Source organism: Bombyx mandarina, chromosome 13 (assembly GCF_030267445.1).
Source record: "Bombyx mandarina strain Sakado chromosome 13, ASM3026744v2".
Classification (NCBI taxonomy): domain Eukaryota; kingdom Metazoa; phylum Arthropoda; class Insecta; order Lepidoptera; family Bombycidae; genus Bombyx; species Bombyx mandarina.
Window position 1 is genome coordinate 1,080,945 of NC_143220.1, and position 27,908 is coordinate 1,108,852.

The 27,908-nt window shown below is 37.3% G+C and overlaps 1 protein-coding gene across 2 annotated transcripts in view; it reads right to left on the reverse strand.

The window, feature by feature from the left end:
- Positions 1-5,860: 5,860 nt before the first annotated feature.
- Positions 5,861-27,908, reverse strand: part of Bx (LIM domain-containing protein Beadex) — a 69,901-nt gene continuing 47,853 nt past the window's right edge. For both annotated transcript variants that reach the window (XM_028185239.2, XM_089732260.1), the window contains exons 2-6: positions 14,775-14,930; positions 14,069-14,241; positions 12,859-12,984; positions 8,099-8,249; positions 5,861-7,198 (exon numbers count right to left, since the gene is read on the reverse strand). In XM_028185239.2, coding sequence (XP_028041040.2) covers positions 7,061-7,198; positions 8,099-8,249; positions 12,859-12,984; positions 14,069-14,241; positions 14,775-14,930 — 744 coding nt within the window. In that variant the 3' untranslated portion in view covers positions 5,861-7,060. The remainder of the gene's footprint in view (positions 7,199-8,098; positions 8,250-12,858; positions 12,985-14,068; positions 14,242-14,774; positions 14,931-27,908) is intronic.

The following is a 27,908-nucleotide window of genomic DNA, read 5'->3' on the forward strand; positions in this document are numbered from 1 at the left end:
GTTGCAGATATAACTCTCTAAATTAACAATAAATTTTTGTTCAATTATGAATGTAATTAATTTAATCCAAGACTATATAAACTCAACAAATCTTTAACCAAATTTAATGAGTTCTTGGTAAGATTTATAAAATGAAGAAATTTAGTTAGAAGATGCACTTGCGAGTTGTCTGAGCCAAAGTTTGGAGAATAAGAAGAATTAAGTAGCGTTGAAGGCTTAACGCCTCCACAGCTTGCTCTAATAGCATTAACAAGTTTCCAGACAATATTGAAGGAATATTTGTACATTTACTTAAAAGTTATTTATACAAACCATAGGCACTGAACATTAGTCTCAAAAGTTTTGTTGTTCATTGGAATTAACAACTAAGTGTATCAAGTTTTATTTTTAAGATTTATTAGACAAAGAATTCAACGTTATAATTTTTATATTACATTTTCTTATTCGATTATCCTATTCTTATAATACAATAAAAAATTTAACTTTCGAATTACTTAAACCTGAACAGTGTTCAAGAAAGGTAAATCTAATATTCCGCTGTATAGGTAAAGTGTAGTGGGCAAAACAATGACTAATTTGTGATGAGCCAGTATCTCTAATTAGCATATCGGGTGGCGGCAAATCCCTGGTCTCGACTTCGCGAAGGACCCAATTTACATTTTCACAAGTCGCGGTTAAGTACACTTAACTTCCAAGTCTACAAGCCTCCTGTAATTTGTTTCGAAAGCGTTAAAGCCTTGTTTAAATATACTTTGTGGCTTAGCAAGGAACTATCTTCGGCGGCTCGTTCCTTGTTCTGAACTTGCGTTTTGTCTGAGTTAAACTTTTTTTTTTAAGTTATACGCAAATTTATTTGTTTTTGAATGTTATGAAAATTAAGAATTAACTGAGAGAAATGGTGGGAAAACTATTGATGGACAAACCTTTCTACTGAACTATTGGATTGTAGGATTACAGGACTAGCGTTTATTAGTGTCGAAATTGCAGTGTGTAGATTTTTTTTAATTTGATTGGTGGACGAGCTCACAGCCTACCTGATGTTAAGTAGTTACTGGAACCCATAGACATCTACAACGCCACCCACCTTGAGGTATATAAGGTCTAAGGTATAGTTACAAAGGCTGCCCTACCCTTCAAACCGAAACGCATTACTACTTCACGGCAGAAATAGGCAGAGTGGTGGTACCTACTCGTGCGGACTCACAAGATGCCTACCACTAGTAATTATGCAAATTATAATTTTGCGGGTTTGATTTTTATTGCACAATGGTATTCCTTCACCGTGGAAGTCAATCAAGAGCATTTGTCAAGTACGTATTTCATTAAAAAAATTTGGTACCCGCCTGCGGGATTCGAACACCGTTGCGTCGTTATATACGATTGCACCGGACGTCTTAATCTAGGCCACGATGGCTTCTTATTTATCATATGTATGTAGACCAGCTAAGAAAGGGAGAGAGAAAGGGAGTAGTTGGTATCTAGCCATGAATCTCATGGACAATTCTTTTTGCTAGTACAAAATGTACAGCCTCGGACATAGTCTTAAACTTTCACAGGTTCTATGTTAGGACAGCGGGCACGTTACGGCTGATACGATGATAGTGATAAAATGTTAATCGGCACACCGATACAAGGATACGTGAAAAGATGAGAACAGAAAACAAAACATGTTAAAAAGCGCGATTTAAACATAAATAGGAAATTATTTAAAGCTAGAAAATGGAAGAGGTGAAAATTTTAAATTCTCAAAACGTTTGAATCGAAATGTATCTTAATACTCCTCAATGTGTTTAAATTCCGAATGGGGTTCGCATCGGAAAACTGTTATGCATATTTTAAAGTTAAATTTACTTACAACGGAGCTTCTGTACCGAATGAAGTTTCAATGTGAATATCTCTCCGTGAATTTAAAACTGCTTTATGATATTCCTGAGACGTGCCTTCGCTAACTGTAAATTTGAAAATAAATCGACTTGATCATCCGATTGAAATTTATATTTCATTCACAAGATTGATCATATAAACGCAACTTACGATATTTCTTAGTGTAGAGTTGTAGACTAAATACAAAAATAGACTTCTGAAAACAAAACAAAAAACTTTAACAAAAAAACTTTAGGCAATTAACATTAACGCGAAATACAATGAGTTAACAAACAAAATAAATTAATTCAACAATCTCATAAAAAGAAATAAGCAGTTCATAAACTTTTAATAATTAAAACTCAGATAAAATAAGTACGAGGGCCATGAACCAGTTTTATTAGAGCTCTCCTACCCCAAGTATTTGTATATAAAAACTCGAACCAGACTCGGTTTTCCAGAGATACAGGAGAATAGGTCCCGTGTAAAATATTTTTCCGAATGACTTCCCAGTAGGAATGCAAAACTGAAAACTGCCGTTAGCACAATCACGACCCGGAATTAAGCTGCTCGTTCACCAAAGCGAAGAATAAAATAATATGCTGTACCAACAAGAGGCACTGTTACGTATCCTGTTACATTGCTGATTATTGTATATATATAAGAAACCTAAGTATAAAACATAAATTATATATAAATTATTTTCTAAAATTTAATTAAGCCAAATACGATACGAATTTTAGTTGCATTATATGTTAAGAAATTTAACATCACCATAGTGCGGATTCACAAAACTAAAAATACAATATTTCGAGTACTACTAGTACACACGCTTATAAAGTGAAATAAATAGCTTTGTATTAAATGAAGATATATCTTAGTGTCTATATTTTTAATTTAGAAAATTAATGGAAATCTATGCAGTAGTTTTACGTGATGCGCGCACAAAGGCAGACCTCTATCGGTTTATTTATACAGACAAAAAGGATACGCACGAATGCCGAGCATAATATGATATTACAAATCGAAATAAATCATTGTAAGTAAACAAAAAAATGTTATTGAAAGTATAACTGTATCCGCTTCTACCGTCGACTGTAGGCAATTTTCAATCTCTTTCCTATTTGTGACAGTAATAAAGCGCCCGGGAAAAGTCAACAATCAATTTTGTATTTCAATTTATTCCCAACCATCTTAGTTCGTGCGGTGATAAGAAAAAGAAAAACGCGTTCATTGAAAACGGAAATTATTGCAAGAAGCCATCAGTGGTGTGCGCCGGCTTCCTACGCTGTTTTATTTCCATTTTTTGTTTGTCTAATGGTTCCGATTTGTGCCATTGCGATATTTACGCGTCTCATTATCGTGTTTGTCACGGGAAAGCCCAGTTCAGAATTCAAATTTTTTCGTTCTCAGATTTTTTAATGTAGCTGATATTTAAAACCATTACGAAAACAAAGTCAGAGTTTGGGAGAAACGAATATACCAAAATTAATTATCGTGTTTACTACAATTAATGAACAGAGAGTTTTACGTCAAGACGGCAAGGATTTAATATAATTTCGACTTTGAGAACTATCATCTTACAGCCTGTATTTTTATACGGCAATTCTGATAAAAACAACTATTATTTTTATAGTTTTAAATTATTTTATAATAGTAGCATTTTTGTGGACCGAATTTCGCGAAAACATTTTTTTTTATTGCTTCTTTGGGTGGACGAGCTCACAGCCCACCTGGTGCTAAGTGGTTACTGGAGCCCATAGACATCTACAACGTAAATACGCCAGCCACCTTTAGATATAAGTTTTAAGGTCTCAAGTATAGTTACAATGGCTGCCCCACCCTTCAAACCGAAACGCATTACTGCTTCACAGCAAAATAGGCGGGGTGGTGGTACCTACCCGCGCGGACTCACAAGAGGTCTTACCACCACCCATTTACAGTATGCTTTTATACATTTTACCGAGTAGTATATTAAGCTGGCATCAGTAGGTTATGGCCACCATTGGCGCGAAGTACTTTTTCTTTTAGAGTCGGTCAGCCGTTAAACAATATAATCAAGACTTAAACCTCGTGTTTCAAGGTATTCACATATGATTATGTGACTTAGACGCCTATAGATTGTTGTGCTATTCCTTTAAATTAATCCAAACAGTTTAGGGTGAATATGGTTATGTTTGTGGAGCTGAAATTAAAGATGGCATCGATAACAATTCTATCAGGGCGTACTGGGCCGACAATGAGGGCGGCGAAGTGCCGGGAAATTGGGGTGATTTTTCTTGTATACGCGTCCGCTCTGTACTGTTAGCATAAAACTCAAACTAATATATAAATATTAATTATTTTTTATTGCCAAGAACCCATCTTATTATTGTTTGGGCAATCTGCTTACCATTTATTTATGGGCACGCAATAGAGTATTTTGAACTGCGTTAAGAACCAACAAAGATCAGGGTTTTTTATTGAAATAGATGAGTGCACGAGCTCACGACTTACCCGGTATTAAGTGGTCACCGGAGCCCATAGACATCAACCATGCCATAATGCCGCCGCCCATCTTGACAAACTAATTGTCAGTTTTTACAGTACAACGGCTGCCCTACTCTTCAAGCCGATATGGATTAATGCTTCACAGTAGAAATAAGCAGGCTAGTGATATCTACCCGTGCGTGCTAAGGCGCCCACCAGTAATTACGCAAATTATATTTTTTACAGGTTTGATTTTATTACACGATGTTATTTCGTCATCGCGGTGGTTATTGGTGAACTTTTTTACTCATATATTTACTAAATGTTTAAAATATAATATTAAAAAGCGTAAGCTTTTTGAATTTCGTGGTCTTTGAGGCTACGAGTACTGTGCGGTATTCAAAACATCAGAAATTGTAAAATTAAATTAAATTAAAAGTTAAACCCGAGAAGAAAAAAGTCGAGGTCATCTCGTTTATTTAAAACAACACCGAAACAACCTCTTTTAATATTTCTAATATTTTCTTGTGTTAGTTTAGAATGGCAATATCTTCTCGGAGGTGTAAAAGCGACTGAGGAATTCCCAAGATATTGGGCATCAGCGATCTCTGTCTTTATTGTACCACCATACCATAACACAGACAACCGTCATTTATCGGACAGATTTTGATTTAATTTATCTTAAATAGCGCAGATAAAATTAAATTCACCCATTATTCACTTAGTTCAAGTTATTCAAATTTTTTTTTTTTTTTTTTTTTTTTTTTTTTTTATTCAGAATACGTAGAGCTTCAGGAAACGTCTAGTTGTGAATAAAACTAAAAATTAACGGATTTATTTTGAATTTACTGTGCAATCTGTACTCTGTAGACGATTTCGTACTCCTTTAGTGGTTGATATCAGAGAGCGTGGCGGCGTAGCTACTAGCGGTCGCGTAATGCTCCGATATGAGATCGCTTCATTGTCGATTTTCACCCACTAAAATAGTATCTTTTCAAATTTCCGCTCACCTCTGCCCCCTGTTGCGAAATAGCATTCATTGTCTGTTTACATATGTGTGTTACAGTTCGGAAACATTTCTAGAATTTTCCATGATATTATTTTGTCTAAAAAAAATGGTTATGATTTATTATAATAGATTATTATTCTGTATCCATTTAACAGCGACAAAATGACAATGCAAATTATGTATATGTATTTTTTAATTCGTTTTAATATCTATATAAATAAATAAATATAAATTCGTTTTAATACTTAGATAAATGTGATTGGGAGTACTTTTTTGATAATTATTAAACTTTCAATGAATCGTAATCTTAATACGATGATACTTTGCTCTACTGTAGTAGCAAACGGTATCGTACATGCTATTGACAATGTTAGTTTCCGACTAGCGAGAAAACTATTAGAAACCACTGAATTTACCCTAAATACCAGATAGCAAAATTTTAGAAACGGTGTTATTCATTTTGTACACCTGCTTATGGGAGATTGGCAGGAATTGAAATATCGGAAATGAAATCACAAATTATTTTAAACAAGGTTTTAATGAGCTACATCTTTGGTCGTATCATTGGTTAAAGACCTGTCACATTCATATTTATACAAACGTGTGAAGGATTGTCTACATTTACGAGTGCAGGAGGATGTATAGCCGCCAACGTATTATTATTTAGGATTCTAAGATTATTGACATTGAAATTATTGAATAGTTTGCTGGCAGCTGCATCTAGATGAAATGCAAAATAAACGTAATATAATTACAATATTATATCTAAAAAAAACTAATTTGAACTATTTAATATTGAATATTATTTTATACATTTAAAACATCAGCTACACAGTTCGAACATTTCTTATTTACCGAAATACAATAATAGGCTATGGAAATTTATTTACATAAATAATACAAACGTTTCAACAATATTGTTAATAAAACTTAACAGTTTTTACAATTTACATAAAACGAAACAACAAATTATTATCAAAGAAAATCGTTTTAATCAATTTACTATTTTACCGAAATTGTTTGATAATAACATGCAAAAGTTTGTCTTCGACCGCATTTTTGGACAGTAAAATCAGAATGTTGAAAACTAAACTATAAAATTAAAATGGCTTAGCCCAAATTATACATTATTCGATCCAGGAATTGAGACAAAAGAATCTTGTACTATTTCATAATTTACATTAAACTACAATAAACGATACTATTTACATCAACGCCAATTATTTCATAAATTTATATTTTTCACTAAAACCTGCCAGTCTTTAAGCCCGCACTTCTTAGAGAGTCACACGTACAATCATCTTCTAGCTACATCATCATCAGCATCATCGTACACTAACTAGCTAATGCGAACTTTTCTTTTTGTTAGCAAACTCCAAATAGTTTACAAGATCGTTCAGGCTTCCACGATAAACATTATGCTATTTTAATTAATTGAAATCGTTCATTGAGATCAAACAATTATATTACTAAAAAAAATTGTTTTTATTCGATCTAAATTACGTCATCAAATAATTACGAACTAGTAACAATGACAACTAACTACAGTTTGGCATTTACTTTGCTTTTATTACATTATAAATATAACACTGACACAAATTACCCACTTTTGTTTTAACACACTGACGCTCTAGTCTTTGGGTCGCTTACTTAGTTTAGTACGACTGTTCAGTTTTGATACTTGGCATACGGGTGGGCCGCGTCTCATACGCGGTAATCTCAGCTGGTCGCCGAGAGGCCCAGGGGCTTGAGGTGCGGGGGGGCAGCAAACGGAGCCGGAGACGAACCGGACATGTTGTTGTTCATGTCGCCGGAACGACCTGACCCGTTCATGAGGCCGCCCATCGCACCGCTCGTCTGTTCAAAATGTTCAGCATTAAGTAAATATTCAGCATTAAGTAAATGTTCAGCATAAAATCAATTGTACTTTTAATACGCTTTTATTAGCTTCAGACGTATGTATGTTAGTATGTGACGGAATCTTTGAACATGATTTTCACCCTCTTCAAAACGTCGGATTAATTTGAAATTTGGCATACTTATTAAGGACCGATGACAATTCAATATTTAAAAAAAATGATTGAAAAATTGAAATTCACCTAAAAAATGAAAAATAAATAATAGTTAAAAAAAAAATAAAAAATACGCTTTTATAGAAAATCCAACTAAAAAATAGAATATAAATTTTAATAAATTTGAATTAAAAATAATGTAAGAAAAAATGATTTTATTGTAAGAAAGCGTGGGGTGGGGTGCTTTTCAGGATATTATCAAAATAACCCTTTTACTCATATCTGTTCATAAAATATTTATAACTGCTGATACCATGCACCCAATTTATTAAAATTTATTTTTAAACGGGTAAATAAGCTTGAGTTAAGCGTTTGCCGCATCCCTTTGATTAGAACATGATTGTCGCCTCCAGACTTGAAAAAATATAAATTCATTCTTAACTGGAATGCGTGATTTCCTTGCAGCAGACTAAATAGGATAGTGCCCATTCAGTATAGTAAGTTACATGTAGTACATTTATTTATTTACAATGAACTAAATGTTTTTAATTATTTACACACTGATAAAATAGAAAAATTTAAAATAAACCTTGGAGAATTCAAATTTCTTCTAACTTTATGTTTGGCTTATTTGACGAGAACTTACATTTTGAAATTATTTTATAGTAAAAACATCTAATCTATGATACCATTTTATACCGATATTTGTATAAAAAATAACATTGAATACAAAAGCTATATTTACCGGAGGTGGAGGCAAATGCGTAGTCTGTCGCTTGAGATGTGCCAGCGGTGGTGGATTGTACGCCATGTTTGCGAAAACCAGCCTCTCTTCGTAATCGTACTCGCAGAGAATCTTATTTTCGCATAAATAGAATCGATCGCCCACACAAAATCTGCCAACAAAAATATTGTTAAAAACACTAACCAGGATTTAACCTAAAAGATATATTATGTACATGAGAAAATATGATTACATTAAATCAACTAGCATTTCTAAGGCTACTTAAGAATATCGTTTAAAATTCATTTTATTTCACGTTTAATCTGTTACAAACGGCTTTAGAGGTTAGATTTTATCAGGACTATCATTACTTTGATGAGGAGTACGGAAGGAAACCACCATAAAACGTCCAAAAAAGAAAATTTACTGTCATGAGTGGAAAGGTCAACGTGAAGCAAGTAGGCGCGATAACGTCACGCAAGCGAGCATCCCTCAATGTGGCTAAACAAAAGGTATCGCCTTCGACTCGCCAGTGGTCGCCGCCGTCCGGAGCCGTAGCTGATAACACTGTCCTTATCTCCCCTCCTTCCCTCCCCTTCCCTTCCGCGCCCCGCTTCTCAAGCCACCCTGCCAACTCTTTTGTTTCGCTTGTCTCAAAAATTAAGCGCAATAGCTCCGCTACAAATGTCTCTTTTTTAAGGGGCCAATTTCCACCGCAACTCAGTCGATTTCACCGCTCTTAATTAACTTTATTTCCTGTTCTCTTCGTTCCAGACTTTTGTTTCGAGCTTGTCGCTTTTTTTTTTATGTTTTTTTTTTATCTGCGTCCGCGTAATGGAAAAGATGGAAAACGAAATTTTAATGACTGGGTGCAAGTTAAGCTTTGTACGGTACGTGATTGTTTCGCGTCGCGTTGGCACGGACGCCAAGTTTGACATTTTAAACGGATGCGTCTGTTCGCTGCTTCCCCTTCCTCGTAAGACAATGGATTTCAGATAGCTGTTGAATCGCGAACACGTAACGAATATGAAGAGGATCGAGTAGCTGTCACATAGTCTTTATCAGTAGTTCGTCATAACACAGCAAGACAATGACGTAGGTTACGTGTTAAGTTAATTTTGGTATTGCTTAATTTCATTTTACATGGCCGCTCCACCAAATATAAGCAAATATATTTCAATGTAGAACGTTCCAACACTAAACGTCACAGAGCAGCGAAAGCAAATTTTGATTTGATATCAAAATAGTGGCGGGAAGATGCGACAGTTTCACCGCTGGCGGCGGACGGAGTGCGATCCGTACGCGCGGTTTCCGCCGCGGGCGAGTCTGCCGTGCACCAGCAGATTGCTACTAAATTATTTAGCCGTTTAGCGATATTTGTCCGTGATATCTGCTGTCCAGTCCGATCGGACAGTCCGCAAATTGGATTCAGATTTCCACCGTCGTGGAAATTGATTTCTACGTGATATTTAGTGTGTTGCACGTATTGTTCGGCGAACACGATGTACCTTAATAACGTTATGTTAATAATTGTATTGATTTTTTGTAAAGCTAGTTAATATTTCTTTTTCCTTTCTACGGTGTAGCTTTAATTTAATATGTTTACTGATAAACATATTTTAAATTTAATTAATTGAAAAAAAGCTATAATCGCCATTAAACCAATGCAATTGTGATATAAGGCTCAATCAAAGTTTGTCATGAGCTCATGACTCATAGTGAATGAAGGTTATGGTGAATAAAGTCGTTAATTTTTTTTACTTTACACAATTTTTTTACATTACACTTGGCTCATATCAGTATATGTGCGACTAGACGTTTTCATTCTCTCAAACATTCCGACAACGGTTGAATACAGATTCAAAAAGCGCTCGAATAAATATATAATTCGTTGAGACGTCGCCAGAGATCTTCTAACACGGAAAAGGTCCACAAGTAACGTATAAAGCAGTATAAACCATTCATAGTGGGACCAATCTTCGCGACCTCTGTATTATTTAAAAGGACGCAGTCCAAGGAAGATTGCCGATCCCGCGTCTCCGACTACTACGCTATTTACGTGCAAAACAAAATGGGAATTGAAAACTAAATTATAACCTTCAAATGGTTTGTTTAAATCGTTTGAGTAATGAAACAAAAAGTATTGCAGTTAAATTTTAGTTTTATTTGCTTGGTTTATGTTAATGGAGTCAATTGATTTAATTTAAATTTAAATATTGATATGCCGTAATAAGGCATGTTTAATAGATAGTTTATCGTATTTATATGTTTAGTCTAAACACATAAATGAATTAAAATTTATGATGCGACATTAAAAAGTTATATTGAACTATTTGTGAATCTTTAATCTCAAATTAATCTGCTTCTTGTTTAAATTGAAAATCCATATTACTTTCTTGTTCCTTGTATTTGTTTTCACTTATAAATGTTCATCGTTCAGTTTTATTTGCGAGCTGAAGTGCTTGATAAACATCACTGGATAGTATTATAGGTTAGCGCCGAGGGTATTCAAGGGCTCAACGTATTTGCGAACTGTACCTGCTAAATTAACCTATGAAGATACGAAAGTGCACGATTTGAAAAATCAAAACTTCTGCTTTTTTTGGTTAATCACTTGTGTACGAAAACTATGAGGGATTCGACACATCGGAAATACTAAACTCGAGAATCTATATATTAATACGTGAAGCAAAAACTTTGTATCCCTTTTTACAAAAATTGCGCGGACGGAGGAGTATGAAATTTTCCACACTTATAGAGAATATAGAGAAGAAGTGCACAATGCTAATTTTTTTTTAAAATAATGCATAAAAGATACATTAAATCAATAAAGAAAACATTACACACACTACATACCATGTATTTGACGCACACACGCATGCATACTATTTATTGTCAATCTTTTGTTCTTGACGTCTGTGGTCAAATTGAGAATAGATTAAATATTGTTTTTCTTTACTAATATTTTTTTTATAGTGTAGCCTTGGCGAAATTTGTGATTATAAAAGTATAAAATGCAATCATAATAGTGTACAAACTTACAATTTCAATTAATTATAGTCGAATTTCGACTACTGCGGGACCTCTAGTAAGAATTAAAGGCTGTTTTAATTATGACTAATACTTGTGAAAACCTAAGAAAAATTTATAAGATGTAATTTTGCTATTCAAAATGTTCTACGAGTTTTCTTGGTTAAAGTGTCAGTAGTTTTGTTTTTGTTTGATAGTATTTAACACCACAAAAGCACCAATAAAAAACTTTATATTCAATTGTATTATAGCTCGTTGTAAGTACAGAGAAGACATAATGTTACAATTGTTGTCGTGAGGAATTATGAATTCCTGTTCACGGCTTAAGAAACATTGCAAACAAAAAAAAGCAATCGTAGTAACAAAATTCTTAACTTTGTATGCGATACAATGTAATTCGCATAAACCTAAACACTTTTCGTTATACTGTTAGACATTTCTTATCGAGTGAGGGTCGTATTATGTAGCGGAAAATTTAATCTCACTCGTTCTTCGATCGTGAGACGAATGAACAATTACGCTGCTCCATACACGAATCAGTTTTGTACCGTCGTGATTGAGTGAAAAAAAAGAAACTACTGAAAATTTAAATTTATTCATATTTAAAAAAGCAATTCGATTACGTGTCTTTTAATTTCTAAGATTAAGAGTATTAAAAATGCGTTCAAAAATGATAAAATTTGATACCCCTAAAATCCGATAATGATAGTACACAGATAAAAATAAGTATGAATAAAATAGTTTATAACGTTATCGTCACGATGATGGGCCGTAAAAGAGATAGGGTCATCACTTAGCTACGCTTAAATTCTCCATTACACATACTTTTCACAATTAATTTCGTTTATTTTTTTACACAAAAAAAAATGTTTTTTATTGATTTTACATACGAAATTATGAACTAAAAAGGGAAATATTATTTTAATCATCGAGGGAATTGTACTTTGACTTCATTTTTGGTGGATGAAAATAGTAGATCTTAAGCTGTATCTTTGCTTGTTATCGTGAAAGCAGTGAAAGTAATTAGTAGAGTTCAAAAGAAAAATGAGTAGTTGCAGTTTCTACAACGATCTTCTTAACTTATCTATGTATAATATATAAACATTAAAAGTTGTTCGTTGATTAGCCATCCTATTATTTTAGATCAATTTGATTGATAATTCGATAGTTAGAATTTTACTTTTACGTAATGAAAACTTATAAGTCCTCCGGAATATTCATTAAGCGATAAAAAACGAAGTTAAATTTTCGAACAGAATAACTTCTATCGTTTCTAGCTAATCCTGAATGAAGTTGATCCATATATACACTTATATACTTTTTTATTGCTTATATGTGTGGACAAGCTCACGGCCCACCTGGTATTAAGTGGTTACCGGAGCCCATAGACATCTACAACGTAAATGCCGCCACTCAGCTTGAGATATGAGTTGTAAGGTCTCAGTTTGACAGTACAACGGCTGCCCCACCCTTCAAACCGAAACGCCTTACTGCTTCACGGCAGAAATAGGTAGGATGGTGGTACCTACCCGTGCGGGCTCACAAGATGTCCTACCAGTAGTAATTATACAGATTATAAATTTGCGAGTTTGATTTTTATTATACGATGTTATTCCTTAACCGTGGCAGTCAATCGTGAACATTTGTTAAGTACGTATTTTAAGCAGTTTAGCGGGACATGGTTTAAATGAAAGTGTAACTTTTTATGAATAAATATATTACATACATACATACATACAGTGATTACAAACCTGTGGTTGCATTGTTGACAAGCAAAGCATTCCAGATGATAGACGTTACTGCGAGCCCTCATCACCATTTCGAACGCGGGGATCACTTTATTACAAGCGGCACAGTATCCAGTATTGCCGAATAACCTGATTAATATATAGAGATTATTAATAAAAACATACATTTTATTGTCTAAACCGGCAGTCGAGTTCACGACTGATTTGATGCCAAGTAATCAGTAGTAGTCAACTGAATCCATAGATATCATTAGATGGTTCTATTTGAGTAGTAGATTGTAATAACAGAAGACAATCATCTTTTATAACATTTAAATAAACATTCCGATATTCGAAAACTGTCACTTCACATGTGACAAGTGTTGCCTGCCATTACTTACACATTCAAACTCCAACAGATATGTCTCAAAACCACTAATATTCTAGATATCAAGACACCGCTATAGCTTAAATGTATTAAACATCTTACGGCCAACTTGATTAGTGGTGTTCAGAAGCAATAGACATATTGTCTTGACATATTATGCTTCAAACTGAAACGCGTGATTGTCCCGCGGCTTAAATTGGCATGACGATGTCGATACCAGAACTTATAGTAACTTATAGTAACGCAATACGTAATAGTAGTGAATTTTTTACATTTTGGTTTATATGTATTACAGGATTTTATTATTCTCTAATCTTGGAGGTAGCTTGACAACATGTGTTAAGTATACCTGAGGAATTTGAACACCGACATAGTCACAGCGCTTGATAAGTATACATTGGACGTCTTATCACTTAGACCACTACGACTGGGATCGAGTTATATAATCTTATACCTTTAAACGAGCAATTCTTATATATTATATTGCCATTTCCGAGATTCGGATTATATATATAAAAGAATTGCTCGTTTAAAGGTATAAGATAATCTGAATCTCGGAAACGGCTCCAACGATTTTCATAAAATTTAGTATACAGGGTTTTCGTGGGCGATAAATCGATCTAGCTACGATTTATTTTCAGAAAATGTTGTTTTATTCGTGTTTTCAATAATCAGCTTTATCGATAATCAACTTTATGACTCTTCCCGACATCTATTGGCGAATAATATTACTATTTTTATTAATTGAGAGCAACTAACTGCTTTGAAGACACAACAAGATGGCGTTATAAAAAAAAACCGGTCATCATCTAGTAAAGCTTGAAGAAGTCCGAATAAAAAATATACCTCAAATAATCTCTCTTGCAGAGAATTAGGTTGGCGCGCGTGTACAGAGTGTGGCCAACCTCCCCGAGTCGGCAGTCGCAGCAGCCGCACTTCAAACAGTCCTCGTGCCACAGTTGATCCAAAGCCTTCAAGAGATACCGCTCGGTGATCACTTTGCTGCACCCGGCGCATATCTGCCGAGATTATATGACATAAGTAAAAAGCCGCTACTGAGTGAGCGCTAATTAGTCTCAGACTTATCTCAAGGGGGCTGATAGCAAAGGTTTCAATTTAACAGATTTATTTACATATCTATATATGAATGTGTGAAGCAAAAACTTTGTACCCCTTTTTACGAAAATTTCGCGGATGGAGGAGTATAAATTTTCCCACACTTATAGAGAATATAAAGAAGGGAGTACAGATTGTTAATATTTTATTGAAATTATGAATATAAAATACATTAAATGCTACTAAAACACTATCATGCATTTGACACACACACGCTGATATACCTATATACTCTATATACTCTTTTGTTTATTGTTAAAGTGTGTGGTCAAATTGAAATATTATAGATTAATGTCTATAGTGTAGCCTTGGCGAAATCTGTGATTATAGAACTATAATAAATAATCTTTGACAATAGAACCATAATAATGTTCAAACTTATAAATTTCGACAACTGGGGGACCACTACTATACATAGATATCTCTTGTGTTTTACCTGTGGTTGAGGAGGATTCTGTGCAGATGTTACAGTCGTTGCCTGCGATGTAGCTGGCAGGGGAGACGAACGTGCTTCCTTCGTAACGTCCATGGCCAGCATTTGCGAGCTTAACACTGGACTGCCGCTCGGCTGATGCGGCATTCGCCTCTCGCACTGCAAACAAAATAAGGTCTCTTTTAGAATTTAGAATCACAATTGCTACATTTTTTTTGGAACGAAGTTCTTTATGAGACGATGCGGAGGGGTACCCTAACCCTAACGGAAAAAACGTCCGTAACGTAAGATTTTTATTAGTAATGCGCACAGTGTACGACTTAACTTTGTAATAACGTACAAAAATAACATATTTTTTATGATATATTTTTTATAAATCATTGTGAATAAAATAAAGTTGATAACTTTGTAAAATAGTTTTTATTTTATTTTCATCAATAAAAAAATCACAATAAAAAATGTGTACCCGAATAATTATTTTCTTTAAACCTCGAATAGAACTTAAAATTAATATTTTTATCTATATATTATTACGTGGAGCAAAAGCTTTGTATCCCTTTTTACGTGAATTGCGCGGACGGAGGAGTATGAAATTTTCCACACTTATAGAGAATATACAGAAGAAGTGCACAATGCTAATATTTTTTTTAAATAATGCATAAAAGATACATTAAATCAATAAAGAAAACATTACACACACTACATACCGTGTATTTGACGCACACACGCATGAATACTATATATTGTCAAACTTTTGTTCTTGACGTATGTGGTCAAATTGAGAATAGATTAAATATTGTTTGTCTTTATTAATATTCTTTATAGTGTAGCCTTGGCGAAATTTGTGATTATAGAAGTATAAAAATAATCATAATAGTGTACAAACTTACAAGTCCAATTAATTATAGTCGAATTTCGACTACTGCGGAACCTCTAGTAATAAGGAACTTCGTTCCTATCCGGTGTCCCACCACACCACACATCTTACGGTCTGTAGCCTTTCCGGAATCGCAGTCGAAACCCCACACAAGAAAGGCACACCTAGCCAGTGCCATAACTGCCAATTATACGGGCATTCTTCCCGTAACTGTCACGCGCGCCCCCGATGCGTCAAGTGCTTAGGCGATCACGCCACGGCCCTATGCACTCGCGATCAAAAAACCGCGACGGAACCGCCTAGCTGCGTCCTGTGTCGAACACAGGGTCACCCCGCAAATTACCGCGGATGCCCCCGAGCCCCGAAAATAAATCGCCGCGTCGCCCGCCAAAACCGCCTCCGAGCTTCCGGCCCAGACATCAAAGCCTCGGCACCCTCTGTGTCGCAGGCTAAGTCAGCGTTCGTTCCGGCGCCGGTGCCCAGTGTCTCGGCCTGGGCGAAACCGCTGCCGTACATGAACACGGCTACAACTCCCTCCTCCGTGATTCGTCCCGCCCCCGCGACTCGTCCCTCTCCTGCGACTTGCTCTCCGACCGCGTCCGACAATCTCGCTTTAGCGATCGACTTCTTTCAGTCGATCAACTTTGAGCGCGTTAACGCTTTGGGCGACGCCATTCGCGCTGCCTCCACTGCACAACACTTTATCGCCGTTGTGCAAGAATACGCCGACGTATACGCGTCATTAAATACGTACGTCCTCCCCTCACTTCGCCGGTAATCAATGGCGTATATAAGTAGAATAAAGCCCCTATCCGTAACGATAGGATTTTTTAACGCTTATGGTCTCGCAAATCAACGTGATCAGGTTTCTGACTTTTTGCGTGATCATCAAATTGATATCTTTTTAGTGCAGGAGACCCTACTTAAGCCCGCGCGCCGTGACCCTAAAATCGCGAACTATAACATGGTCAGGAACGACAGGCTCTCTGCTCGTGGTGGTGGTACCGTCATTTACTATAGAAGAGCCCTGCATTGCGTCCCGCTCGATCCTCCCGCGCTCGCTAATATCGAAGTATCAGTGTGCCGAATCTCACTGACGGGACACGCGCCGATCGTTATCGCGTCCGTTTATCTTCCACCGGATAAGATCGTTCTAAGCAGTGATATCGAGGCGCTGCTCGGCATGGGGAGCTCTGTCATTCTGGCGGGCGACCTAAATTGTAAACACATCAGGTGGAACTCACACACCACAACCCCGAATGGCAGGCGGCTTGATGCGTTAGTCGATGATCTCGCCTTCGATATCGTCGCTCCGCTAACCCCGACTCACTACCCGCTAAATATCGCGCATCGCCCGGATATACTCGACATAGCGTTATTAAAAAACGTAACTCTGCGCTTACACTCGATCGAAGTAGTTTCAGAGTTAGATTCAGACCACCGTCCCGTCGTTATGAAGCTCGGTCGCGCTCCCGATTCCGTTCCCGTCACGAGGACTGTGGTTGATTGGCACACGCTGGGCATCAGCCTGGCTGAATCTGATCCACCATCGCTCCCGTTTAACCCGGACTCTACCCCGTCTCCTCAGGATACCGCTGAAGCCATAGACATCTTAACGTCACACATCACCTCGACATTAGATAGATCATCGAAACAAGTTGTAGCGGAGGACTTCCTTCACCGCTTCAAATTGTCCGACGATATTAGGGAACTCCTTAGAGCTAAGAACGCTTCGATACGCGCCTACGACAGGTATCCTACCGCGGAAAATCGTATTCGAATGCGTGCCCTACAACGCGACGTAAAGTCTCGCATCGCCGAAGTCCGAGATGCCAGATGGTCTGATTTCTTAGAAGGACTCGCGCCCTCCCAAAGGTCTTACTACCGCTTAGCTCGTACTCTCAAATCGGATACGGTAGTAACTATGCCCCCCCTCGTAGGCCCCTCAGGCCGACTCGCGGCGTTCGATGATGACGAAAAAGCAGAGCTGCTGGCCGATACATTGCAAACCCAGTGTACGCCCAGCACTCAATCCGTGGACCCTGTTCATGTAGAATTAGTAGACAGTGAGGTAGAACGCAGAGCCTCCTTGCCACCCTCGGATGCGTTACCACCCGTCACCCCGATGGAAGTTAAAGACTTGATCAAAGACCTACGTCCTCGCAAGGCTCCCGGTTCCGACGGTATATCCAACCGCGTTATTAAACTTCTACCCGTCGAACTCATCGTGATGTTGGCATCTATTTTCAATGCCGCTATGGCGAACTGTATCTTTCCCGCGGTGTGGAAAGAAGCGGACGTTATCGGCATACATAAACCCGGTAAACCAAAAAATCATCCGACGAGCTACCGCCCGATCAGCCTCCTCATGTCTCTAGGCAAACTGTATGAGCGTCTGCTCTACAAACGCCTCAGAGACTTCGTCTCATCCAAGGGCATTCTCATCGATGAACAATTCGGATTCCGTACAAATCACTCATGCGTTCAACAGGTGCACCGCCTCACGGAGCACATTCTTGTGGGGCTTAATCGACCAAAACCGTTATACACGGGAGCTCTCTTCTTCGACGTCGCAAAAGCGTTCGACAAAGTCTGGCACAACGGTTTGATTTTCAAACTATTCAATATGGGTGTGCCGGATAGTCTCGTGCTCATCATACGGGACTTCTTGTCGAACCGCTCTTTTCGATATCGAGTCGAGGGAACCCGCTCCTCCCCACGACCTCTCACAGCTGGAGTCCCGCAAGGCTCTGTCCTTTCACCCCTCCTATTTAGCTTATTCGTTAACGATATTCCTCGGTCGCCGCCGACCCATTTAGCTTTATTCGCCGACGACACGACTGTTTACTATTCCAGTAGAAACAAGTCCCTAATCGCGAAGAAGCTTCAGAGCGCAGCCCTAGCCCTAGGACAGTGGTTCCGAAAATGGCGCATAGACATCAACCCAGCGAAAAGTACTGCGGTGCTATTTCAGAGGGGAAGCTCCACACTGATTTCCTCCCGTATTAGGAGGAGGAATCTCACACCCCCGATTACTCTCTTTAGTCAATCCATACCCTGGGCCAGGAAGGTCAAGTACCTGGGCGTTACCCTGGATGCATCGATGACATTCCGCCCGCATATAAAATCAGTCCGTGACCGTGCCGCGTTTATTCTCGGTAGACTCTACCCCATGATTTGTAAGCGGAGTAAAATGTCCCTTCGGAACAAGGTGACACTTTACAAAACTTGCATAAGGCCCGTCATGACTTACGCGAGTGTGGTGTTCGCTCACGCGGCCCGCACACACATAGACACCCTTCAATCTCTACAATCCCGCTTTTGCAGGTTAGCCGTCGGAGCTCCGTGGTTCGTGAGGAACGTTGACCTACACGACGACCTGGGCCTCGAATCTATACAGAAATACATGAAGTCAGCGTCGGAACGGTACTTCGATAAGGCTATGCGTCATGATAATCGCCTTATCGTAGCCGCCGCTGACTACTCCCCGAATCCTGATCATGCAGGAGCCAGTCACCGTCGACGCCCTAGACACGTCCTTACGGATCCATCAGATCCAATAACCTTTGCACTAGACGCCTTCAGCTCTAGGAGCAGGCTTAGGGACCTCGGTAACCGTACTCGTCGAACTCGACAAAGAGTTCGCCGTGCAACCTAACCCATGAATCAGCTCGCTGAGTTTCTCGCCGGATCTTCTCAGCGGGTCGCGATTCCGATCCGGTAGTAGATTCATTCGCGAAGCAGCTACTCTTGAGTTGTTAGGTCTCCTTCGGAGGCGCTCGGGTAGCTGTTAGCAAATCCCACCCCTCCTGGCTGAGCCTTTGCTCGCCCACCTGTCCTGGTGAAACTGGAAAGGCCTCCGGGCCACCAGTAATCCTTCAATCATAAAAAAAAAAAAAAAAAAAACCACACATCTTTTTATTTTATTGCTCTTGTAGGCAGACGAGCATACGGCCCATCTGATGGTGAGTGGTTATCATCGCTCATGGACGTCAGCAATGCCAGGGGCAGAACCAAGCCGCTGCCAATATGCTAATATTAAGAGAGAGGTTTATCAAGACAAGGATAAATAAATAAAATTCAGAATATTCAGCAAACAGAAATTGCAATTCAATATTAACGATCTAGGTTCTTTATAATGAGCATCAATTACGAGAGGAATTGAGTACCATAAGAATTTTATTTTTCAATGAAAATTGCACATTCATACAATAATAATAACATTAAATAAAAACTATTTTGTGTTACAGCATTACACGCTGAGCTGTTAATGTTATCGCCGGTAATAACGACTACACTAAAAAAAAATTAGCACAACTACTCAAGCGATTAATGAGAACGTGAAACACGATTCGTCGTTTCTGAACAAATTATGGGCTTTAAAATACTTATAAACAACAACAAAAACTTATGCCGCTATTGAGATTGTGAACGAAAAAAAAAAGTAGGTAAGTAATCGCGTCAAGCACGGCTCGCGGCTGCGTTACGGTTAATTAACATTTTTAAATAAGATTCAATTAAATTTGGCAACCGCTGTAACCTCGCACTATTTATACGCCGCCAATTTTAACACTTGTATCTGCGACCTCTGGTTTAGTAAAAAAAAAAAAAACACTCTGAAATCGTTTTCTAGTCCAACGGAAACGTGTATAAGAGGCAGCGTGGCTGAAACAATACCGACCATTGTAAGGCCCGTGACGAATGGCTCGCCTCTCTTATTTTTGTGTTTTGGAGAGTGCGTCCGATCGCCGCCTGCACGTAAATAATGGGATACTGATATTGGCCGGAAACATGCACACTGAACCAAAAATTCGTGTCAGCGACTGTTTGTTTAAGTAAGCTAATTAACTATTCTTATTAAAATCACGGACGATCGAGTGTAATTCTTAAATTTCAAAGGCAAAACCGTAACAATGTTTCATGCTGTGTAATGCTTTACACTTAATAATTGATCGCGTCAGAGCTCATGTTTCAGTGCAACACATGCATTAAACAACTAATTAGCGGTACACGCTACTTTAAATGAAACATAATAAATCATTCCGAACGTACCTCACATTATTATTATCTTTTATAAAATCAAAATGTTCAATAGTTTCGTGGTAACATAATTTGTTTAAGCATAACATTTTGTTTTTGTTGTCGCTGTGCTGATTAATGTTGATTTCTAATGTCATATCGCAATATAAAGAAAGTACGTAATAGAATTTCAAATTAAGAATTTTTTTACGAAATATTTCTAATGTAAAATCTAGTACAGACATTATTTTTTTAAACAGTAAACAACAGTCGCTAACGCAGAGTAAACCTGCTTAGTTTATATCCGGTTAAATCCGAGCGACCGGTAATTTACTTACGTCGGTGCTTTCAATGCGACATTTTTTACAGAACCGGGCCGTCAACGGAAGCTTCGTGAATAATTACCGATCGACGACAGCAACACGCCACGCCACTCGGAAAACAACCCGTGCCGAATGCATCCAACCGAGATTAGACGCAGTCCAAGCAAAAAAGCTCACGCCTTCCATTAGCTCTGACTTTCAAAACGTCAATACGCACGAATTAGGATATAACGAACGCCAGCCGTGAAGCGGGAAACGAAACTATGCAAAAGTAATTTCGCGTGACTGTCAGTGGCTAATTGGTTGGTTATTAAGCGAGATAAAACAGCGGCGTGCTGGGAGCGGTGATGCAGGCATCGCTAAATTGAAGGATGCGCTTAAACAGCGGCGTTCTGGGACCGGTGTTGCAGGCATCGCTAAATTGAAGGATGCGCTTCGGATTCGCGAGGGAGCCCGCGTCCGCATATCCAACGTGTCCCGCACCGCGTTAATGATTAACACCGACGCGGTCCGAGACCAATTATACGCTGCCACCATACTCAAATTAGAAACTATTTTCGCCCATTAGCAACCAACTTCATAATCAATTACACGTTAAAATTTCATAGCGCTGTTTCGGGAGCTCTATGTTTGGATAATCGGAGTTTGTGGTCCCTCGGCGAGCTATTACGCGGCTCTGAACGGACTATAAAGGTTTTTGTTGGGCTTACGTTGAATTTCATGCATATTTCGTATGCAATTGCACTTAATGCATGTGTAATTTTGTAAATTAAATACTTAATACGTTTACGTACGCTCGTCACAAGTTATAAGCAAAGTTCGTTTGTTTTTTCCCTCAAAATGCTTCATAAAAATGTTTCGTTTTAATTATATCGACATTGAAATATAAACTAGGCTATTATACGGCGTTGAGAGGATTGAGTGCACTTCGCTAATCATAATTCATCAGCGAGATTAAAGAATAAACGTCGCGATGAGGGAGATTTGTTGAACACGCGCCCCTGTCTCACACTGATACATAAGTAAATTACTACAGACACCGCACTATTTCATAGGTCTATATTTATAAATAAATCATTACATATCATGTAAGTAAAATGTATAATGGTGTTAGTCGCCGATGATAATGTAATATTTAATTTTAGGACTATAATAACTTATCAATGTACACCTTCAGAAAAACGAAAACAATCTGGTAGGCCTTTTAATCTAGAAACTTGAACTCCCATAGGAATAAAAACTGTTATAGTTAGTTCATGAGCACGTTTAAAAAATGGAAACAAATAAGATTACATATAAAATATTTTCAAGTTAGGAATTTTCATTTATTAATAGAAAACATTACATATAAAATATTTTCAAGCTAGGATTTTATATGCCGATAAACTATACACGTTGGTGGAGACTAGAACAGTTATGTTATTCTTCTCAGTCGTTCGCACTCTAGGCAGAGTGGTCGCGGTCATCAGTTGATGCGCTTCACAAGACGTTTTTTACTGGTGATAGGACCTATTGTGAGTCCACACGGGTAGGTACCACCACCCTGCCTATTTCTTCTGTGAAGCAGTAATGCGTTTCGGTTTGAAGGGTGGGCAGCCGCTGTAACTGTACTTGAGAACTTAGAGCTTATATCTCAAGGTGGGTGGCGCATTTACTTCGCAGATGTCTATGGGCTCCAGTAACCACTTAACACCAGGTGAGCTGTGAGCTCGTCCACACCTAAGCAATAAAAAAAAAAACGTCGCCATTCATCGCGGACCACGGCCTTACTTGTGCACTCGTTGACGGAACTGCTTAGAGCTGCCTTTATTTGGTCAGTCCATCGTAAAGGTAATCTACCGCGCGGTCTTATACTCTGTATATAGTTATGTAACTACATGAAATCCCCAATGTAATTGAATGCCAATACCCTCCAACTTAAATGCCAAAAAGAAACATACTGACTCTGACTGGGAGTCGAAGGCGGATACTATACAACTGTAATTAATATCACTAACAAATAGACCGATGAGATAAATGCTGACTAAAGTAAAATATCATAGCAGCTCAATGAAGAACCGAAAATAATTTAAAAAAAAGCCGAAACAAACGAAAAGAGAACAGTAAATTTAACTTACAAACCTTTTAAATAGGTTTTAAAATATTTTATTATACTAGCCGGTGTCAATAAACAATTACTTTTGTGTTGTACATAAGATAGTAGCCATTGCAATAATAATTTTTCATTTACAGATATGAGCGAGGTGTGAGGCTTCTGCGTAGATTATGGATTGTAACAGTGTGGGAGAGACTGAGACACAATATGATCGCCACACCTGCGGAAACGACAGCAAAGTAACGAGACGAGAAGCTAAATAATTCAACCAACTTGCAACGCTTGCAACGTTGCTCTATTTAAGATTTCTTTAGACAAATAAGCAACTTTATACTTTCACTTATGTTATTACGGATACATAGTGAAAACGAATTTAAAAATCGAATAAATTATGGCAGAAAGTAATCCATTTACTTAATGTTAACTCTTGCTCGAAAACTCTTTGCTCCTTGTTTATATCCAATAGCAATTGTAACAAATCTCAATAAGGCTATTTGAAAGAGCAAAGTAAAGAGAGAGAGAGAGAGAGAGTATTCTTTATTGTACACCAAAAAACAAATAAACAGTGCGATACATTAAATACAAAAAAGTACAATTGGCAAGTAAAGTTAAGATTAAAAAAATATGTATCCTGTAGATTCTGGTTAGCATATTAAGACAACGTGATAACATTTTTAGATTTATTTCGGACTTTGAAGCGTGTGTTAATTTACAAGTTAATAGCATGTCTTGAAGTTATGGAACAACAAGTAAAATGAATAAAAGCATGTTTAAAAAACGTCACAATGCGTTATTTACCATTACCAAATGCATGCTTCATTATTGAACTTATTACATTGCGATCTCTGATCTCCCCGATCTCTGCATTCTTTACTCACTAATTCATAATTTAATTAAGCAATATGCTATTAAATTAAATTGATTAATTTAGTAAATTGAATTGAATAGAAATGGAGTAGTTTTGTGCCGAATAGTACTATTTTCAATCATTCTTTTTTAATTAATACACAGACGAGTGAATGATTTCACGGCGTATCTGGTTTTAAGTGGTCATCGGAAACCATAGATATCACAATGAAAATGCCCCCACCCAACTTGAGACATGCCCCTCAAACATATTAATCGCATGAAAGCTTCGCGGCCCAAAAAGTATCTGCCTATGCGGGATTACAATAAAACCACTAAGCTCCACCACTATCACCACTAAACTTAACCAATAAATACCAAATATCTTTTGAATAGCTAGTTTCATATAATGTATTTTTATTAAGCATAACAAAACTGTACTGCTATAAAATACATTTAAATGACGTAGAGCATATTCCTAAGCGTAACAACTCCAACGGCACTTATTTAGCAGATTGCTTTCCTTTAAGTTGTTCTTTAATATAGGTATAGATGGCACGATTCGCCTACACTTCACACCCTCTGCCATCAGCAAACATATTTTCGGCGTTTGCCATTACACAGTTTCTGTTCAAACACGGTTCGCTAATTAAAATAACATTAATTCATGCATGCGTTTTAAATTGGCACACATACAACGTCTTTACGACATGAGTATTAAAGTCGAAATCGGAAAGGCAGTGCTGTGGACGGGGCTAATTAGAACGCAAATGTCACTAGCATTATCACTCGGCCGCCGCAGAACGGAAACCGCGAACTCGACGTGAAATTTCGTTAATACCAACCAGCCCATATTAGATTACCGGCGCTCGCCCGCCGCAATAATATAACGAAATTCAAACATTAATAGGCTCAAACACAATCACGGATGGCCGCATAATCGAGTTAGGTGCTATTCGGTTAAACCCCTATCGCGTAATCTGCTCCATTGTCTGACAGTCGTTGCTCTGATCATGAGGGCCGATTATTGTGGCAATTTCGTGTTTATTGTTTTCAGGTGTCTCCTGTCGTCCGTCGTTCTAAAGAAACAAAGCTATCTGAGTACGGAGCCGATCTCGTAAAACACGGAGCTACGGCAATTTTAAATGAACACGCGTCTTTGAGTTTGAGCTAAGATTTCGATTCAGACGTTCAAAACAAAAGAGGTAAATAAGAGAATTCAAGAAAAACGAACTGCTCGCGGATAGTAAACAAGCTCCGTCGTGGTCGAAGTAAGTGATACTCAGGTGGAATATACGTCAGTAAAGTTAAAAAGTTTCACGGCAGTTAGATGCACTAGAAGGAACAAATAAGTAGATAGAATGGAGGCAATGTCAAAACTGCCAAAAACAAAACTATAAAGTTTCGTCTATAACGGATAGATACCGCTCGACGCTTTATCTATTTCAAATGTCTGACTCAATTTAGATCAGGAGAGACTTTTCTCTCCCTCTGTAGAATTAACAATTCTAGTTTAACGTTTCACAATCTTACCGCAATTCAATTTAATTGCATTTTTTTTTTATTTCATTAAGGATATAGATTTTAATTGAAACCGGTCAGTTAATGGAACCGCAATTACTTAAACATTTATTGACGTGTTCATTATAGTTGTCACATTAATAGCTCCGGCCAGCCAACATTTTCAAGTTAATGTTTCATTCTATTAGCGAGTAAGTAGATTAAAACGAACCAGTCGTGACTACACAGAGCATGAATGTAATAAAATCGAAAGCGTTTTACGATTACTAAAAAAACATAGGGCGTATTGATACCGTGACGCGTACAGTAACGACGGCTATGTAATGTTACACCGATATTATAGCTGATTCTGCTGACGTTTTATAACATTATAAAACAAACGTCTCGTATTAATTATGAGAGACGATGCATTCACATCCCTATTGATCGTAAAGAATCTTTGATGACAGCTGTAAAATGTTCAGAATCGTTGTCGTGATAATTTATGAACCATGTTTATGGATAAATTTATTATGGACAATTTGTTTCATCGCTATCGAAAATTCGCTTAATGCGTAAGTTTTTTAATTAATCGCGTTATCAACGACTACATCTACGATCTTATAAGGTAGCGTACAAAAAGTTTTTAGTAAATGACTCGCACTAGAGAAGGCCGTAACGAATTAAACCCGGAGCCTATTACGTGAAGTGAGTTATAAAATAAAGCTGCGGCGAACAACTTCATACATTACAAGCCGATAACCAGACGAGACTTCTGAGACACAAACCAGTCCCTTTTAGTGAAATTGAAAACTTTTTCTGTTACTCATACCGCGACCACGACACCGCACCTTTTAAATCAATTGCCTTTTATAATTAACTTATTCCGTTATTGGAGTGCACTTGCTCGTTCGCTCAATTAAAACTCAATCGAGATGTAAATCTATTGATTACAGAACGAGTTTTTCTGACACATAATATAAAGCAAATGAAATTGTTTTCTGGATAAGTGCTACTTACATCGGTTTCCGATATTGCTTTTGAAATTAATTTATAATTGCATCCTCGTGGCTACAGGAGTCGCTCGCACTGCGTCCTAATTATGAAAACATATTTTACTTCGAAAAAACGTGAGGACATTTGTGTGTACAAGTCTTAATTGTATTTCAGTTGTTTGAAAATGTTGTAGTCTTACTTAAAACTCAGCCCCTAAGCTGTTTTTTTTTACCTACCTATGCTGATAGCCTTGAGAGGCTATTTCAGCTTCTCCTTGACGTATAGGTGAGCTCATGGGGCTCAAACCGGAAGTGTTGCTAACACTGGCCCTAGCAAGAGCCGTGCTTCGCAGAATCTACCACCGGATCGGAAACGCGACCCACTGAGAAGATCCGTCGAGAAACTCAGTGGCCAGTTAATGGAATGGAACAGTTAATGGAGTATAGACATAGACTGCAATATTTTACTCATGACTAATAGTCAATTCTGAAAAAATGCAGCCCTCGCTAATGCAATTACGACCCCCACTCAGGTAGCGACTTCTAATTCCTATTGAACATTAAATCAATTAGATAAAAGCTATCGATAGTCATCGATCAAATGTTTTATTTATAAATATTTTACATTACTATTTTCGTTAAGACACTATAAGGTATTTTTTCAATGATTGATATTGTTTCATTAAAACTAGTCATAGCATAATTGTCATTTTCAATATAAAAATGATTATCATAATGTGTCCCTATAATCTTATTTGTTAACATTCGGTGTGCTTATAAATACAATCGAAATGTTAATGAGTTATATGTTTTATTTATTTATTTTTACTTTATGCACAAAACAAAACTTGTACACAGGCGGACTTAATGCCATGGGCATTCTCTTCCAGTCGACCATAGGGTGGTGCAGAGACAATGCATGGTAGGTGCATTAACAAAAGAATAACAAACTACAACAACAAAACAAAAAAAGAACAACGTTTTACAACATATATACTACTCATATGGTTTCTTATTTATGCAAAGTGCAAAGACAATGCATGGTAGGTGCATTAACAAAAGAATAAAAAACAACAATAACAAAACAAAAAAAGAATAACGTTTTACAACATACTATATACTACTCATATGGTTTCTTATTTATGTTTGAATACCTTTAACTTATTTTGAAATAATGTTTGTTCTGCTAAAGCAATTCACAATTACTTTATAACCATTTCGACGGTTTTGTCGAAAACGAAGCTAGCACAACTAAGTATTCCTGAAACATGTTTGAAATAGAATACAATTTCAGGCAAGTGCCGCCGCGGGACGCTAAGCTGTTTATAGAAATGCCGACTAGAAATAAATATATGATCTGTCATGGGTCTTATCTGGTGAAACATTAGGTAATAAAAAATATATGAAATTGATATTTAAATTATGAATGTGTATTTCACTCAAGTCCTTTATAGTCACCTACATCGAAATGCCATCCGAATT